Source organism: Alligator sinensis, unplaced genomic scaffold (assembly GCF_000455745.1).
Source record: "Alligator sinensis unplaced genomic scaffold, ASM45574v1 scaffold512_1, whole genome shotgun sequence".
NCBI lineage: Eukaryota > Metazoa > Chordata > Crocodylia > Alligatoridae > Alligator > Alligator sinensis.
In genome coordinates this window covers 2,500,862-2,516,073 of record NW_005842063.1, presented here as the reverse complement: position 1 = coordinate 2,516,073, position 15,212 = coordinate 2,500,862, and the positions used below count along the sequence as shown (strand labels likewise).

General features: G+C 61.6%; 1 protein-coding gene across 1 annotated transcript in view; it reads right to left on the bottom strand.

Moving 5' to 3' along the window:
* Window positions 1–15,212, bottom strand: part of CROCC (ciliary rootlet coiled-coil, rootletin) — a 40,201-nt gene that overhangs the window by 10,710 nt on the left and 14,279 nt on the right. Inside the window, exons 8-31 of the mRNA XM_025203704.1 lie at window positions 14,807–14,913; window positions 14,228–14,455; window positions 13,567–13,663; window positions 13,310–13,414; window positions 12,219–12,449; window positions 11,348–11,547; window positions 10,985–11,167; window positions 10,075–10,219; window positions 9,357–9,503; window positions 8,861–9,091; window positions 8,441–8,634; window positions 7,406–7,533; window positions 6,855–7,024; window positions 6,041–6,220; window positions 5,649–5,783; window positions 4,960–5,103; window positions 4,399–4,637; window positions 4,157–4,316; window positions 3,759–3,926; window positions 2,992–3,376; window positions 2,587–2,711; window positions 2,431–2,544; window positions 2,167–2,287; window positions 1,336–1,499 (exon numbers count right to left, since the gene is read on the bottom strand). Coding sequence (XP_025059489.1) covers window positions 1,336–1,499; window positions 2,167–2,287; window positions 2,431–2,544; window positions 2,587–2,711; window positions 2,992–3,376; window positions 3,759–3,926; window positions 4,157–4,316; window positions 4,399–4,637; window positions 4,960–5,103; window positions 5,649–5,783; window positions 6,041–6,220; window positions 6,855–7,024; window positions 7,406–7,533; window positions 8,441–8,634; window positions 8,861–9,091; window positions 9,357–9,503; window positions 10,075–10,219; window positions 10,985–11,167; window positions 11,348–11,547; window positions 12,219–12,449; window positions 13,310–13,414; window positions 13,567–13,663; window positions 14,228–14,455; window positions 14,807–14,913 — 4,101 coding nt within the window. The remainder of the gene's footprint in view (window positions 1–1,335; window positions 1,500–2,166; window positions 2,288–2,430; window positions 2,545–2,586; window positions 2,712–2,991; window positions 3,377–3,758; window positions 3,927–4,156; window positions 4,317–4,398; window positions 4,638–4,959; window positions 5,104–5,648; window positions 5,784–6,040; window positions 6,221–6,854; window positions 7,025–7,405; window positions 7,534–8,440; window positions 8,635–8,860; window positions 9,092–9,356; window positions 9,504–10,074; window positions 10,220–10,984; window positions 11,168–11,347; window positions 11,548–12,218; window positions 12,450–13,309; window positions 13,415–13,566; window positions 13,664–14,227; window positions 14,456–14,806; window positions 14,914–15,212) is intronic.

Here is a 15,212-nt window from a genome sequence, read left to right as displayed (position 1 = left end):
TGGCCCTGTAAGACTCGGACACAGGCCTGCTGCAGTGAGGAGAACGTGCAAAAGAAACCCATGAAAAAGGACAATCTCAGCATCCACGGAGGGCTAGCTCTGCATGGAGCAGCTCGGCCCCCCTTGGCACCAGCGCTCCCAGCCTGGGCAGGATCTCCTCTCCCCGAGGCACAACGAGGCGCCTTCACACCTGCCCCATGCTGTGCAAAAGGGGAACACGCCAAGGCACCCTCCCGGGCCCCAGCCCCTTCCCCAGGGAGAAGCAGAAGCCCATGCACAGCAGACTCCCGGTCCTCCCCGCGCACCCCAGAGCTGCATGCTCAGCAGCGCGCGTTCCCTGGCCTGTGCTGGAGCTGATGGCCCCCGGCCCTGCCAGACTGGCAGCCTCCCAGCTTTGTTCCTGAATGCAAAGGGCTGGCTGGGCTCCAAGCCCGGCAGACATAACACGCGCACGGCCCAGACACGGAGCACCCCCGGGGACCGTGAGTAAAGAGTTCCACCAGGCAGAGGCCCGCTCCCTGCCAGGAGCCGGCTTTGCCAGGTGCAGAGCGGGGCAAGCCTGTGGCGGCCGAGGAGGCAGCCTCCTGCAGCCCCCTGGACTTTGTCCCATGACCGGCCTGGGGGCAGGATCTCGCTGGGGGAGTCTCGCTTGCTGGTGCCCACCCGTCTCTGCTTAGCCTGTGTCCTCCTCTCAGCTCAGCATCTCCTGCAATGGGCACAGTGCCCCACAGAGCTGGGGAGCAGCTTGGCCTGTGGTGGAGGGCACAGAGACCCCCAGCTCTGCCACTGACCTGCTGCACCACCCTGGGCAAGTCCCTTTGCCTCTGTAGGCCTCACTCCCCAGCGGGTCCTGTGTGGTACTGTGTTCATGCAGTCCCCGGCACAATGGGGCCAGGATCCTGGGGGTATGGGAAGCACATCTTGCAGGCATCGGCCTGCAACATGAAGCCAGTTCCAAGGGGGAGACCCAGCTGGACAAATCCAGGCCCTTTCCTCTCCAGCCTGCTGGGAGGGTGCAGGATTGGTCCTCACACAAGAGCCTCCATCATTTCTGAATGACCCTAGGAATGGGGCATGTGGGCAACATTTCTGATCCCTGCACTCAGCCAGCGCTCACAGTGACCGAAAGAGCATCGCATGCAGATGGCAGAAGCAACCAAGACTGCCATTCATACCCAAGGCAGATCCTAGCACCCCTTAGCTCCCCGATGCCCAAAACAGCGATGATGTCCCAATAGGGAGCCCCAGGCCCCTTCCAACTGAGCTCCCTGCCCGCTTTGCCCTGATTTCCCTTCCAGTTCCTCTCCCCTCCCTGGCCCGCGATGCCCCCAGCACCTGCGTGGTCCGGCGCTCGCTGTCTGCCGACTGGAGGCTTCGCTCCAGTGTTGCCACCTTGTCCAGCAAGGCCTTGCGCTCCCGGTCGTTGCGCCGGAGGGTCTCTTCCTGCAGCATCAGGGCAGTCTGGGCGCTGCTCAGCTTGCCGTCCATGCCACGTCTCCCTGGGGCAGCAAAGGGAGAGCAAGGGGCATGCTGGGCATCTCACGCCAGCTGTGAGCAGGGGGCATGCAGAGTTACATCTCCCCGGGACTATAGGGCCAGGCTGCACTATTGGATAAAGCAGGCAACTGGGGTACAGGACCCTCTGTTCGACTCCGCATCCCTGGTGTGTCTGGAGTGGGACAGGCTCAAGCAAGGGCACTGCCACTCGCACGTGCTGCACCCAGAAATGCTGCTTGGGGGCATCCCTCCATGCCAAATCTCAAGCATGGCAGAGGAGGGTCTCTGTGACTATGGGGGAGCGCCGGTAGCCGGAGGGGGTAAGTGAGGTATGATTGGGAGACTCCTTCCCCAGGTACCCAGGGATGCGGTATAGACATGCTGGGGCTGGGGTGAGACTCTAAAGGAGGCCCATGTCCCTAGGAGGAGGCAGTGTGGTTAGGGGCACTGGGCTTTCTCCCTAGCACTGGGCCAAATCAATTCATCTCTCTGCACCTCAGTTGCTTTGTCTTTAAAATGGGGATAATCGCACTGAACGAGGGCAAGGCTGGGAGCAAGGTGTGCTGAGAAGTCCTTTGAAATGGTTCAGGGTGGCTGCACACAGGTGGGACCACCAAGCATGGCCATGCACGCATGCCTACAACACACCTAGCCCAGCCGCGTCCTCACCTTCCTCACTCTCAGCCACCAGCTTCTGCAGCTGTTGCACTCGCGCGCTGGCACTGTCCCGGTCCGACTCCATCTCCGCCAGCTGCCGGGTCAGGCTGCTCAGGCGGGCCCGCAGGTCGTCCTGGATCAGAGAACGGCACCATCAGCCAGCAAAAGCCACACAGCCGCTTGCAGGGGGTGGACAAAGCACTGTGGCTCAAGCAGAACTGCCCACCCCGGGCACCCCCAGCCCTTCTCCCCACCCTCAGTCCCCCGTGCCGGTACCCGCTCTCGCTGTGTCTCCCGCAGCTCCTGCAGGAAGTCCCGGAGGGCCGCCCGCACCACGTCGGGGTCAATATCCGCCACCAGCTGCTCGCTGCGGCTGGGGGGGGAGGGGGGCTCCCGGGGGGGGGGGGGGGGGGCGGGCTCGCGGCGGCTGGGGGAGAAGGGGCGCTCCGGGGAGAGGGGGCGGGAGCCGGGGCTGCCCGCCTGCGGCATGGGGCTGGCGTGTCCATCCGTGGGGCTGGAAGCAGCATCGCCTGGAGGGACGGACACCAAAGGCCCTGCTGAGAGGTGAGGGGCCGGGGCTGAAAACAGCACTCGGTGTGCCTTAGCGCTTCGCCAAACGTTGGCTCTAAGGGCTCCTTCTCCTGGGGTCCCTCCTAGCTACGTGTGACCCCCAGGGACTGACCCCACCTCTCGACCCAGCGAGACCAGCCTGCCACATCCTGGCTGGAAAGAGCAATGGTGACAGGCAAGGGACAGGACTTGGCTGACCAGCCAGGAGTCTGGGCTCCACCTGCCGATGCCGCTTGCACCCGGGGAGGGCAGACCCGGGGCAGTTACCTCTTGGGGGAGAGAAGAGTCTCTTTGGGGAGCTGCTACGGCCCCGGATGGCGGGGCTGGGGGCTCGGCCCCCGCGGCTGACGCCCATGGTGCGCCGCAGGGCCGAGTGCAGGCTGCCCAGCTTGAACTCCACGTCCCGTTTCAGCCCCTCCACGCGCACCAACTCGGCCTCCAAGCCGTGGACGCGGCCCTCGGCAGCGCTCAGGCGCAGGCTCAGCTCTGAAGCCTCGGCCTGCGCATTGTCCAGCTTGATCTCCAGGTTGCGGGCATTGTCCAGCAGCTTCTTCTCATTGCCGCGGGCCTCCTCCAGGCTGCCCAGCAGGTCCTTCTCCCGCAGGCGGAAATCGCCCTCCAGCTCCGACAGCTTGCGCTGCAGGTTGTGGAGCTGGGGAGACCGGGGAGAGGCTGGGTTGAGTCTAGATGGACCCGGGCTGGCTGCCCCCACCTTGCAGTCTCCTCCGTGAAAGCCACGTGCCGTCCCAGCCGTGCCCTCCCTCCAGCGAGACGTGGTCTGCACCGTGATGGAGCTCGACCTGCCAGATGACTTGACCTGATCTCTACGCCTGCCCCAGCTCAGCCAGGAGCTCCAGTGGGGAGGGATCCCTGGGCATGGTGCCCCAGGCCTGTCTCGCCCCCAACAAGAGGCCAAGTGGGGTTCGGCATCCGTGACCCTCTTTAGTCGCAGCCCTTCAGGGCTGCATCTGGGCTATTGCACAGCGTCACCGTGGCTGGTGACAGAGCAGGGGAAGGGCGCAGAGGACACTCACCTCCTTCTTGGCAGACTCCCTGCTGGCTTCGCTCTCCACGATCTTCTGCTTGAGGCCGAAGGACTCCCGCCGGGTCTCCTCCTCCCGCTGCTCATCCACGGCCACCCGGGCCTGCAGCTCGGCCACCTCCTTGCTCTTCTTGGTGTTCTCGCTGTCCAGCATCTTGATCTGGCAGAAGTGTGGGGGCACCTGTTAGCACCTCTGCAGAAAGATGCAGCAGGCAGGGACCGACCAAGAGCAGAGCAAGCAAACATGGACAATGCCAGCTACCGCCGTGGTTGCAAAGGTGGCTTCTAAGACACCCCAAAGCCCCCTCTGAGCTGCAGATGCCCCCCATGCTTGGTCCCAGCAGCCCAGAAGGGCACCACAGCCATTGCCCAGGTCAGTAGTCTGCGCACCTGTCTGCGCAGCTCCTGCAGCTCCCTGCGGGCCTCCAGCCGCGACCGCTCCACCTCCTGCAGGCTGCTCCTCAGGTCGGCGGCCTCCTTGCCCACCGCGGCCCGAGCCTCTTCCAGGATGGACATCTTCTGCTCCTTCTCCTCGTTGGCCCGCTTCAAGCTAGGGGTCGAGATGCAGGAGCCCGTGAGACCCCAGGGGACGGCACCGAGCTGTCCCTCTCGCCAGCGCCGTCCTCACCCACCTGATGCGGTCGCTCTCCGCTCGCTTCACGGCGGCCCGCAGCTCCTGGTTGGAGCGCTGCATTGCCTCCTTCTCCTTGGCCTCGTCGCTCAGGCTGCGCCGCAGGTCCTGGATCTCCTTCCGCTGCAGCTCGTGGCCCTCCAGGCTCTCCCGCACCTTGCGGTGAGCCTCGATCAGGTCCCGGCGGATGCCATCCCGAGCATCCTCCACCATGCGCAGCTGCGTCTTCAGCTCCTCCACCTGATAGCACAGAGCATGGCTTCTGGGTGGGGGTCTCCAGTGCACTGGACCCCACTGTGACAGCCTCCTCGGGCACAGCCCAACAGCAGGCATGGGGCACCACGTGGCCGAGCCACGCTCAGCAGCAGACTTGAGGTAAGGGGGGGGCGGGTCTGGCCTCACAGCATGCTTGGATTTGTAGTGCCATGCAGGTGGGCACCTCTACTTTACAGGATCCTGGCAAGGATCCCCCCGTTCAGTTCTAGTTGCACCCTAGGCAACTCCATCGTGCCTCCCCTGCACCCAGGCACGGCCCCCCAGCCTCCCCCGGGCCCGTGCTCACCTCCCGGACGCTGCTCTCTCGCTGCCTGCTCAGGTCCTTGGCCTGTTCGTGCAAGCCCTTCACCTCCCGCTCGTGGGCCGCGATGGCTTCCTCGAACCGTGCCCGCAGGTTCTTCAGCTCCGAGGTCAGGCCGTTGATGGTGCTCTGAGGGCCAGGAGGGAACCGGTCCTTAGCAGGCTGGATGAGTTCCCAGCAACCATGCTAAGGACCACTGCTTTTTCACACGCCAGGTTGGCATCAGGCACAGGAACGGGGACGTCCTCAGCGCCCACAGAGCAGCTCTTTGCAAACACTCCAGGTAAAGCAAGATGGGTCACGAGAGCATCGGCCTCAATGGACCTCGAGCCACTGCGTACGCGAGCTATTGCCAATGCACCGCACCAGCCAGCACAACAGCCAGGCTTTGTAATGGGAGGGAGCTGCAGCATGTCAAAGCGGGGGGCCAGGATAACGGCGGGTACCGGTGCCACTGGCAGGGGTGCGGGGGTTGCAATTCAAATGGGAGGTGACTTGGTTTCTGGGACAGACTCACTGAAGGGTCAAGGCTGGGCCATGAAACCTGTGCCATCGCCTCGCACCTTCTCTCCCAGCCACTGGTGCCGGCAGGAGGCAGGGGAGAGTCTATCATCCCTGCCCATGTCCACCCATCCCTGGTGCCCACACAGGATCCCCCGGCCCACACCACCCACCCTGTCCTGCTCCTGCCGGCTCATGGCATCTCGCTTCTGCCGCTCCATCTCCAGGGTGACGCCGGTGAGGCTCTGCTGAACGCCGTTCAGCTTCTCCGACAGGATGGTCTTCTCCGACTCCTTAAGAGACAGGGCCTAGGAGGGAGGGGAAAGCAGTGTCAGGGCTGTCTCTTCTACCTGGGCCCCGTGCGTTGGAGCTGGTGTGGCTGAGGAGGCCAGGACCAGGCAACGGGCGGCTGGGCAGAGGTAGTGACAACCCTCCCTCCTTCATCCCATAACCGGGTACCCTCCAGGATCTGCCCCTCAGGGCTGGGTCCCACTCTGGGGTGGAACTGGGGGGCGCTGAGCATCTCTCGTGCAGGGGGACCCGCTCCCTGCCAGGTGTCCCCCACCTGCTGCTTCTCGTTCTCCGCCAGCAGAAGGCTCTCATCCCGCTCCTGCTGCAGCGCCGCGATCTCCTCGCTCAGCTCCTCCTTCTCCGCCTCGTAGCGGGCCAGCAGCTCGTCCCGCTCCTGGGCCAGGCGGTGCAGCGCCTCCTCCTTCTCCGCCTCCAGCTCCAGGCGCTGCGTCTCCTGCAGGGACCGAGCAGCGGGTGCAAGTCAGGGTCCCCCCAACAGACCTCACCCCTTGCAGAGCCTGCCCTGGAGCGCTGCTCTCCACCATGCGGGCCCCACGCCAGCCTGGTCTCAATAGGCTCTGCACCCCCAGGGTTCATGTCCAGGGCCTGGATGGGGACATGAGTGGGTGGTTTCTTGCACCTGTTTCTGATCCTGAGGAAGCCTCATCCCCCTGCTCTATCCCCGGATAGCTCTGCCGATGCCCCTCACTCCTAGCCTGCAGCACCCCCTGCTATCCCAGCCTTTGGCCATCGCCCTGGCTTCCCATCAGCCCATCCAGCATTGCACTAACAGCTCCACTGAGCCACCAAGCGAACGCCCAGAGCACAGCAGGGCTTGGGGTTTGCAGCCCTGTGCTCCGGCTCTCAGCACTGGCCGCCTTTCCATACTTGAATCAATAAGCGACAGCCATCGGCTGTCACAGATTGGTACCCAGCGGGAGACGTGAAAGCTCCCCTGAGACATTCCCACTGCTTCCAGGGAGCTCCAGATCCACAAGCATGTGGGCAACATGGTTTTCCCGGCATGGTGGGAGCCTGGTGCTGATAGCGCTGCACTCGGAGGCAGACCAAAACCCCCAGCCCTGCACCTTCTCCCTCTGGAGACGATCCATGTCCTCCTCGTGAGCCGCCTGCTCGTTCCTCAGCGTGACCTGGGCCTCCTGCTCCGTCTGAGACAGCTTCTGAGCCAAGAGCTCCTTGCCCCGCTCCAGCCGGGTCACGTCTGCCTCCAGCTGCTTCCGGGCGCCAGCCATTTCCACTACAGACAAAGCAACCCAGTCCTGATTGAGGCCCTTCCCAGCTCAGGTACCTCCGGAGCTTCCCCAGGCACTAGGGAACCACGGTCCCCCCAGTGCTGTCCTATATGTTGCACTTCTATGGGGCACTTCAGCCACAGAGTGGGGCTCCTTGCCTGGACCTCCCAAGGGCACTGAGAAGGATGCAATTAGGTCTTTGGGAGCAGCAGGTACTCAGCACCCATGTGAAATCAGGCCCAAGGTCACTCAGCAATGCAGTGGCAGAGGCAGAAGTCCCCCCCCCATCACCTGTCTCCCACCCGCTGCCTCGTGATTCAACCACCAGCGGCACCTCGGAGAAGGGAAAGGAGGGAAGCGGGGAGAGGCGGCCGTGCCCGGGTTACCCTGCAGCGTCTCCTTGGCCAGGAACAGGGCCTGGTTGTCTGCCTCCAGCTGCTCCTTGCGCGCGGCCAGCTGGGAGAGCTGCTGCTGGATCTCGAACAGCGTGGTCTCCAAGGCATCCTTCTCCGACCTGGGAAACAACCCGCAGAGAGGGAGGGGAGTGCTCCGGCTGGTCCCCCAGCCGCCCTCCTATCAGGCTGCCCTAGGAGCCCTTTACCACCCATCCCTTCCCAGGTGAGAGGGGACAAGCACCCCCGAAACTGTGGAGCGAGCTGCTTTGCTGATGAAACACCCCTGCTACAGCCTCTGACCGCTCAACATGACAGGGCAGCTCATGGCACGGGGGCCTGGCCCACCCCCTCTGTCCCCGGCAGGGTCAGGGGCTCCCTGCTGCAGGCCATGCAGCTGGTGAGGGATTAATGAGGACTTGCCAGCTCCTCAATCTCAACCAGAGGGAGGGGAGCGCGTGTGCACAGTGTCAGGAGCAAGGTGACGCGCACTGACCTGCCTCCGCACCGTGACATCCTTCACGGCTCTCCCAGCCCAGCAGCTCTGCGAGTCCCGGCTTCCCCGCGCCCATTGCAACCGTTTGCAAACACCGCTCCCTAGTAACCGGCTTTCCCGGCCCGCAGTGCCCTCCCCGCCTCGCCGGATGGCCGGACACCCGACTGCTGCAATGCACCCCTGTGCTCCTCAGGCCTGGGGCTCTGCCTTGTAGCTGGGGCGGTTTCCCTGGGATCCCAGCCCTATGGATGCAAGCTGCCGCAGTCCCAAGTGCAGTCTGCAGGCAGTGAACACCCCCAGTTGTGTTTAGGGGCGATACCTGCCTTGCCCCCGGCTGGTCCCTGCCACCCTCCCTGCAGACTAAGGGGGCTGCCGGGGGCTCTGCATGGCTGTGCTGAGGCTAAGGAGAGGGGACAAGCTCCCAGGGAAGAGAGGAGGGATGTGGGCTGGTCCAGCCAAGCCATCATCCTTCTCCAGCTCCACTGATCCAACAAGGCGACAGTCCCCAGGCAAGGGGGACCTTAAGGCCCTACCTGAGCCCAGCGATCTCCTCGGCCAGCCCCCTGTTCTCCCGCTCCGAGGCCGTCAGCTGCACCGCCAGGCTGGCCTTCTCCTTCATCAGCCCCTCCTTCTCCTTGGCGGCGCGCAGCAAGGCTTCGCCGTGCCTATCCTGCTCCCTCCGTGCCTGCGCCAGCTCCTCGCTCGCTGCCGTCTTCTGGCGGGACAGCTGGGGGGAAGAATAGGCATGGCCAACCTCCAAGGGGCATGGGGAAGGCTCCAAGCTGCCCCGACCCACAGCAAGGTGTTGCTCTGTGTCCCCCATCAGAGGATCCATCTCATGCACTCGCTGGCCCCCTGCTCCTGGGCTCTCCCTGGCACCGTCAGCAGCCCCCCACATCCCGACTCCTAGTTCTCCCTGGCATCCTGGGACAACTGCCCCCCGCTCCCCTTACCTGCCCCAGCTGCTCCTGCAGCTGCCCCCTCTCCCGCTGCAGCACCAGCAGGTCTCGCTCCAGCTTGTCCCGGCTCTGCTCTGCCGCCTGCAGGGAACGGCCCAGCCCCTGCTTCTGCGTGTCCAGGTCCAGCTTCTCCTGCTCCAGCCGCACCAGCTCCTCACGGAGCGAGATCTTCTCCTGCTCCACCCCCTGCTTCTGCTCCAGCAAGGCCACCTTCTCCTCCTCCAGCTGCCGGGTGGGAAAGAGCATCACGGCTCCCTCCCTAGACACAGACGCTCGCCCCCTCCTCGCTGTGAGCCGCTGGCTGGCTCTTCCTGCAAGGACCTCCTTATTGCACCCACCTCCTCCTGATCCTTTCCCAAGGGGCTTAGGAGAGGAAGGGGCTCCCTGAGAACAGAGATGCCCCTGCCTTCCAGGCTGAGGCTACCAGCTCAGCTCACCACCCCAAGGAGGTCTCGGGACCTGGGCTGTTGTGACCCCCACGGCCACCTACCTGTACGAGGATCCTGTTGAGCTCGGTTTTATCCTGGGCCAAGCCCTCATTCAGGGAGCTCATCTTGGATAGCGAGTCGCGCAGAGAAGCCTCCTCCGCCTTCAGCTTGTTGATGGCGAGCTCCAGCTCGGCTCGGCTCACCTCCGCCTGGGTTGGGAGAGAGAACAGCGCCGGGGTTGAAGGGCATGATGCTGGGACCACTCACTTCAGCTCCAAGCAACGGGCCTGGGGTCAGTGTTATGGGGTCCGGAGGAAGAGGAGCAGGGCTGTGTTAGGGATGATGGCAGTTTTACGAAGAGGTTCGATGATGGGTTGGTCTGGCCGGGGTTGGACTAGATGTGACCAGCCCCACTTCTCTAGGAGATCTATCAGGCTCACCGCACTTCATCGCTCCTGGCTTTGCAGATGGCAAAACCAACTCAGAGAGAAGATCAATAAGCTGCCCAAGGTCCCACCGCACACCCAGGGCAGTATTACTATTTGTAGTGCAGTGGGAGTCCCAACCCTGGACCAGGCCTGTGCTAGGGGCTGTACAAACACCGAACGCATATATCATCCTGGATGCAGCACCCTGAGCTGCAGTCTCTCCTCCGAAGTGCTTACTGTCTACCAACCGCAGAGCACAAGAAGCAACGTTATGAGCCAGCTCAATTGCCTCTCTTCACCCCCAAATTAACCCTGACTCATCTTAATCTGGACCCCACAAGTCCTCGCGTACCTTGGAAAGAGCCTCCTCCAGCCCCACCTTCTCGTTCTCGGACACCTCCTTCTCCAAGGTGGCCCTGTTCAGGGTTTCCTTAACGAGGATAAGCTCCTTCTTCAGGCTGGATTTCTTCACTTCCAGCTGTTCCAGCTGCTTGTGACTGCGAGGTCGGGGAAAAAAGGAAACTGCACAAAGCCCCACATGGGATCTAAACTGTTCTGGGGCCAGGGCAGGTATTCAAGCCGTCTGGGCTGATGCAGGAGGAGCATCTCAGGGAAGTGTCAAGCCCTGGGATCTAATGGGCTAATATTGGTCTAATCTAATATTACACACACACACACACACACCACATAGAGCTAGAAGGTTATAGCACATGCAACGAATCCTAGCGAAAACAAAGAGTGATCGGCCACTTTATGGTGCTCTCATGCCAAAATAGCTACTTTAACCCTCTCAGTCTTTCAGAGTCCTGCAGGAGAGCCACCCCAGACTAATCCCGCAATGATTTATCCCTCCCTCTCCAAACAGGGCTGGTTCAATTCAGTCCAGGACCCAGCAGGAAGAGAGCAGAAAACCGCCCAGAAGAAAGGGCTGCTTTTCTGGAAGGAAAGTATAAAAGTCTCTCAGAGAAACTAGAAATGGGAGAGGGGAACAGCCCCTGAATCAGAACTTCCTAGACTTCAAATGCACCCACCCTCTCAGGACTCATGGTAGAGGTGATATCTTTTATTAGACCAACTAGATTTTTTGCAAAACAAAATTCTTTAATCTAAATTAAAATTGAAAAAATTCTTTAATTGGGGGAAAAAAACCCAAGAATAGTTCTTTGCAAAGAACTAGTTGGTCTAATAAAAGATACCACCCCTACCACAAGTCCTAATTGCTTTTTCCTCTAGACCAATATGGCTACAACCTGGATACCCACCCTCTCTCCACCTCCTTCTGCGCCCGGTCCTTGTCCTTAGCCACGTCGTCCTTCTCGTCCTCCAGGTTGTCGCGCTGGCGCTGCAGGTCGGCGTTGGCCAGCTGCAGCTTCTCGTTCTCCTGCCGCAGGGACTCAACGTGCTGCTGGAGGGCCTGCAGGCTCCTCTCCAGGGTGCTCTTCTCACTGATGCGGATGCACAGACAGGACAAATTGCTGAGCATTTCTCAAAGGAAGAAAATTAACTTCTTCCTCACTGGTGGGCCAAAGAAACTGCCTCCTTAGGCCAGGATCCTGCCCTCAGCTGCCAGGCAAAGTGCCCTCCTAGCACCTAAGCTGGGAGGGTGCAGACGTGCACTGACGTACCTGCCCAAGAGGTCAACTGAGGCACGGAAGCGGCCGACATCCTGCTGGGCGTCCTCCCTGGCTCTGGAAGAGCAGTCCACCTCGTCCTTCAGCTGCAAGATCTTCTGCTCCAGGGAGCGCCGCTCGCCGTCGCTCTCACCCAGCTGCCTCCGCAGGGAGCTCACCAGGTCTTGGCTGGCTTCGTACTTGCTCCGGATGTCCTGGCAGAGACCGACGAGCCATAGGGCACTGGGACAGCCAGCCAGGCTCCCCAGCAAACCACCATCTCCCATGGCATCTCCATCTTGCCCCCTGTCCTAGAAGAGCCCCACCCTACACGGAGGCTGCATGGGGGTCCCAGCCCCGTATCGATGCTAGCACTCCTGCAGAAAAACCCATGGGACTGCCACACGGTCAAGTTGAAGCTGGATAGAAAGCAGCTATAAAGTTGATATACATTCCCAAGCACTAACTTTGCAGCTGGTTGGCTCTTTTTAAGAGCTGGGTGGCCATCTTGGCATGATAATTACTTCACGTGCAAGGCCAGTCTAAATCTGTTGAGCAATTAATCAGTGAATTGCATGATAATTGCTTTGCATGTGTGGCCAGGCTAAATGTATTGCACGGCTGACCAGTGAATTGTGTAATATATGTAAGGTATGGCAGAGGCCCAAGTCCCATCGCGCCATCCACCCCCACAGACCCCTCTCCCAGCAGAGGAACCCCACAGACCCACACTCCCCTCGTGGACTCCAACGGGCCCCACAGAAATGCCGCCCCAGGAGCCAATACCCCACCGGGCAGCAGCCCTGCCCTGCCACCAAGGCAGAGACAGCTGGGGGCACCTGGAACGTGTCCGAGATGAAGTCTTACAGCCCTGGAGGCTCCTCACCTGCACCTGGAGCTGCCTCTTTTGCAGCGCGGAGTGCACGGCCGCCAAGGTGGAGTCGGAAACGGCCGGGGAAAGGCTGCGGCGCGGGGAGGAGCGCCGGAGCGGGGACGGGGTGCGCAGACTGGACGACAGGCCCCGCAGGCTGAGCCCCGTGGCCTCGCTGTCCGAGGCGTCTGGCGTGCGCTCAGTGCCGGTGAGCTGGATGGCGCTGTCCGTGTCCGAGAGGACGGCCTGTGGTGGCGAGACCCAAGCCAAGTCAAGGCACGGCTCTGCCACGCGGGTCTCCACACACCCATCCTCTGTGTCGTGGGAACCCACAAGGTAAGACGGCTGGCTGGCTGCCAGGCCAGTGACTGCAACACTCAAATTCACCCACCCTGCAAAGTGCTGCAAACTTGAGGGGCTGCGGGTCAGCAATCCATTATTTATCCATTGATTATACCAAATACTAACAAGAGTTATAACAATACTACAACTGACTGCGTATAGCACCAGGGACCGACCTCGCAGGGCCCCTTTGCTGTGCATCTCCAAACACACACGTCACGGGGTGAAAGGAGCTTCTGGGTGTTGCTTGAGCTCCACAGAAACTCGCCTCCCAGCTCTGCTCTTTTAACCCACTACTTAATTTGCACTGAACATCAGTTTGCTACGATTCATTTCTCTGGACTCCAGTGCTCCTATCGCAGGCTCTCTGCCTGGCACCGGACACGCACAGGACAAGCAGCTGATCCCTGCCCCCAGTCGCTTATAATCCAACTCCTCACATGGTTAGTTAACATTTCCAAACCCACTGGGGGATTTCTGTACGTCAAGAATACAACGTGAAGCATATCTACATCCACAGAGATGCTCACGGATACATCAAAGTGCTTTGCAAAGGTCTTATCCATGGCTTACAGAGGGGAAACTGAGGCACAAAGCAGCGAAGCAAGGTGAGGGCTGGCAGCAAGTCTGCGACAGAACCAGGACTATAACCGCAGTCTCCTGGGTCCGCGCTTCTTCTGAATATTGTGCACCCACTGCTCGTTGGGTGATAAAACTACCCAGAGGAGAGACACGTACTCCCGCCAGTCACCCCTGCCCCGTACCTGCGCCAGGTCCCGCAGCGTCTGCTGCAGCAGCTCCGACTCTGTCCGCAAGGCCTCGATCTCCTCGGCCTCCATCACTGCCTGCTCCCGTGCCCGAGTGGCCTCCTACAGACAGAGACACGGTGTCAGCAGCCGGCGAGTCATGAGGCTGCTGTGCAGGGGGCACACGGGTCGTCTCCAGCCCCGGGGGGAGGCAGCCGTCCAGGTGCTGCCCGCGCAGGTGCTCTCGCTGCCCGCGACCCGCCCCGACGTCTCACCAGGGTCTCCAGCTTCTGCGTCAGGACCTCCGCCACCTTCTCCTTCTCTGCATTTTGGGTTTTCAAGCTCTCCACCATTGCTGCCAGCTCTGTGACCCTGCAGACAGCCCAGGGGAGGGAGGAAAAGAGATGGGGACAGGGCATCACAGGGGCAGGACATCAATGGGTCAGGGCCAGTCCAAGCCAGCTACAAGCCACCTGTGCCACCACGTTGCTGGGGACAGGCTGGGCTCAGCGTGGCCTGGCCCATAGACCTGCAGACAGGTCCCTGTGCTCGTGGTTTGACAGCTGCCCTGTGATCCCCTGCACCCACAGCACCACGAAGCCAGTCCACAGGCCCCTTCTTGAGCTCTGGCACATGGCACCGAGCTCGCCGGGAGGGTATCTGGTGAGAAACTGCACCGTGCCTTGGGGGAACCCAAAGGAAAGGCTTTGCAGGGAGCTCCTGCTTTGCTGGCATTGGCCTGGCAAGGGTTAAGTGGGCCTAATCCTCCAGAACAGCTGAGATTTGGGGGCTCCAGGGCTGCCCTCTGCCATACGCAGCTCATCAGCCCCCACCTGCTTAGCCAAGCTGGCTGGAAGAGCAGGACCCCTGATCCCACCCCCACCATAGTGCCCCCTCCTAGTTCTGGGACCTAGCCCATGATCGGGGGGTCTGTACCTGGCGCTGAGCTCTGCCTTCTCCATGTCACACTTGACCTGCAGCTGGATCATGTCGCGCACCTTGTCCTTGAGCTGCTCCTCTATCTGGGCCAGCAGCAGGGCCTGCTTCTCCAGGGCCGCGCCGGCGCTGCTCTCCGACAAGCGCAGGTTGCTGCTCAGGTTGAGGCAGGAGGCGTGGATGGTGCGGCTGGCCTTGGACACCTGGCTGCTCAGCTCCGACAGGTCCCTGCCCGGTCACGGAGAGGTGGTGAGGCCTCTCGCCCACCAGACCCCCGTGCCTGGGTCTCCCGTACAGCTCTCACTAGGGCAAGGAGGTTTGGGGAGGGGGTCACTGTACCCCCGGGCAGAGCCCACGGAGGGCATTAATCAGGCTGAGCTGCCCAGCCTGGGTCCCCACAGGAGCTCTGCTCCCCCTTTTCTGTTCCTCACCCTCAAGCTATTCCCATAGACACCCTCTAAGAGACGCTGTAGGCAACACGGTTCTGGGTAGCACAGTCTTTTGCAATGGATGGGAAGAAAAAACAGCCCAGCAGGCCCCAGCACCAAGCAGATCTCCCGCCCCAGCAGCTGCCCGGACCTCTCAGTCATGGTCTTCATCTCGCTGAAGTGCCGCCGGAAGCCCACGACCTTTCTCCAGAGGGTCAGCAGCCGGCTGTGCTCGTTGCTGAAGTAGGTGTTGAACGACTGCGAGGGGAAGAGGAGGGGAAGGAGTGACCCCTGTGCATGCATCTCTGATGGTGCAAAGACCCCTTTCCACCGGGAGAGCTCAGACAGGGAGCAGGGGAACAAGCCATGAGCCCTGCACCCTGTCTGCAGGATGGATCCAGTGAACTCAACTGCCCACAAGCAGATTATCCAGGGTGCCCTGCAGAGCTCCAGCCCAGGCTGTGCTCTTCATAACCGTGAGGCCCTCACTTTTAATCCCAGCAGAAGCCCTGCTCCCCATCCATCCCACCCACTGCAGCTGGCTCTACCCAGCTCCG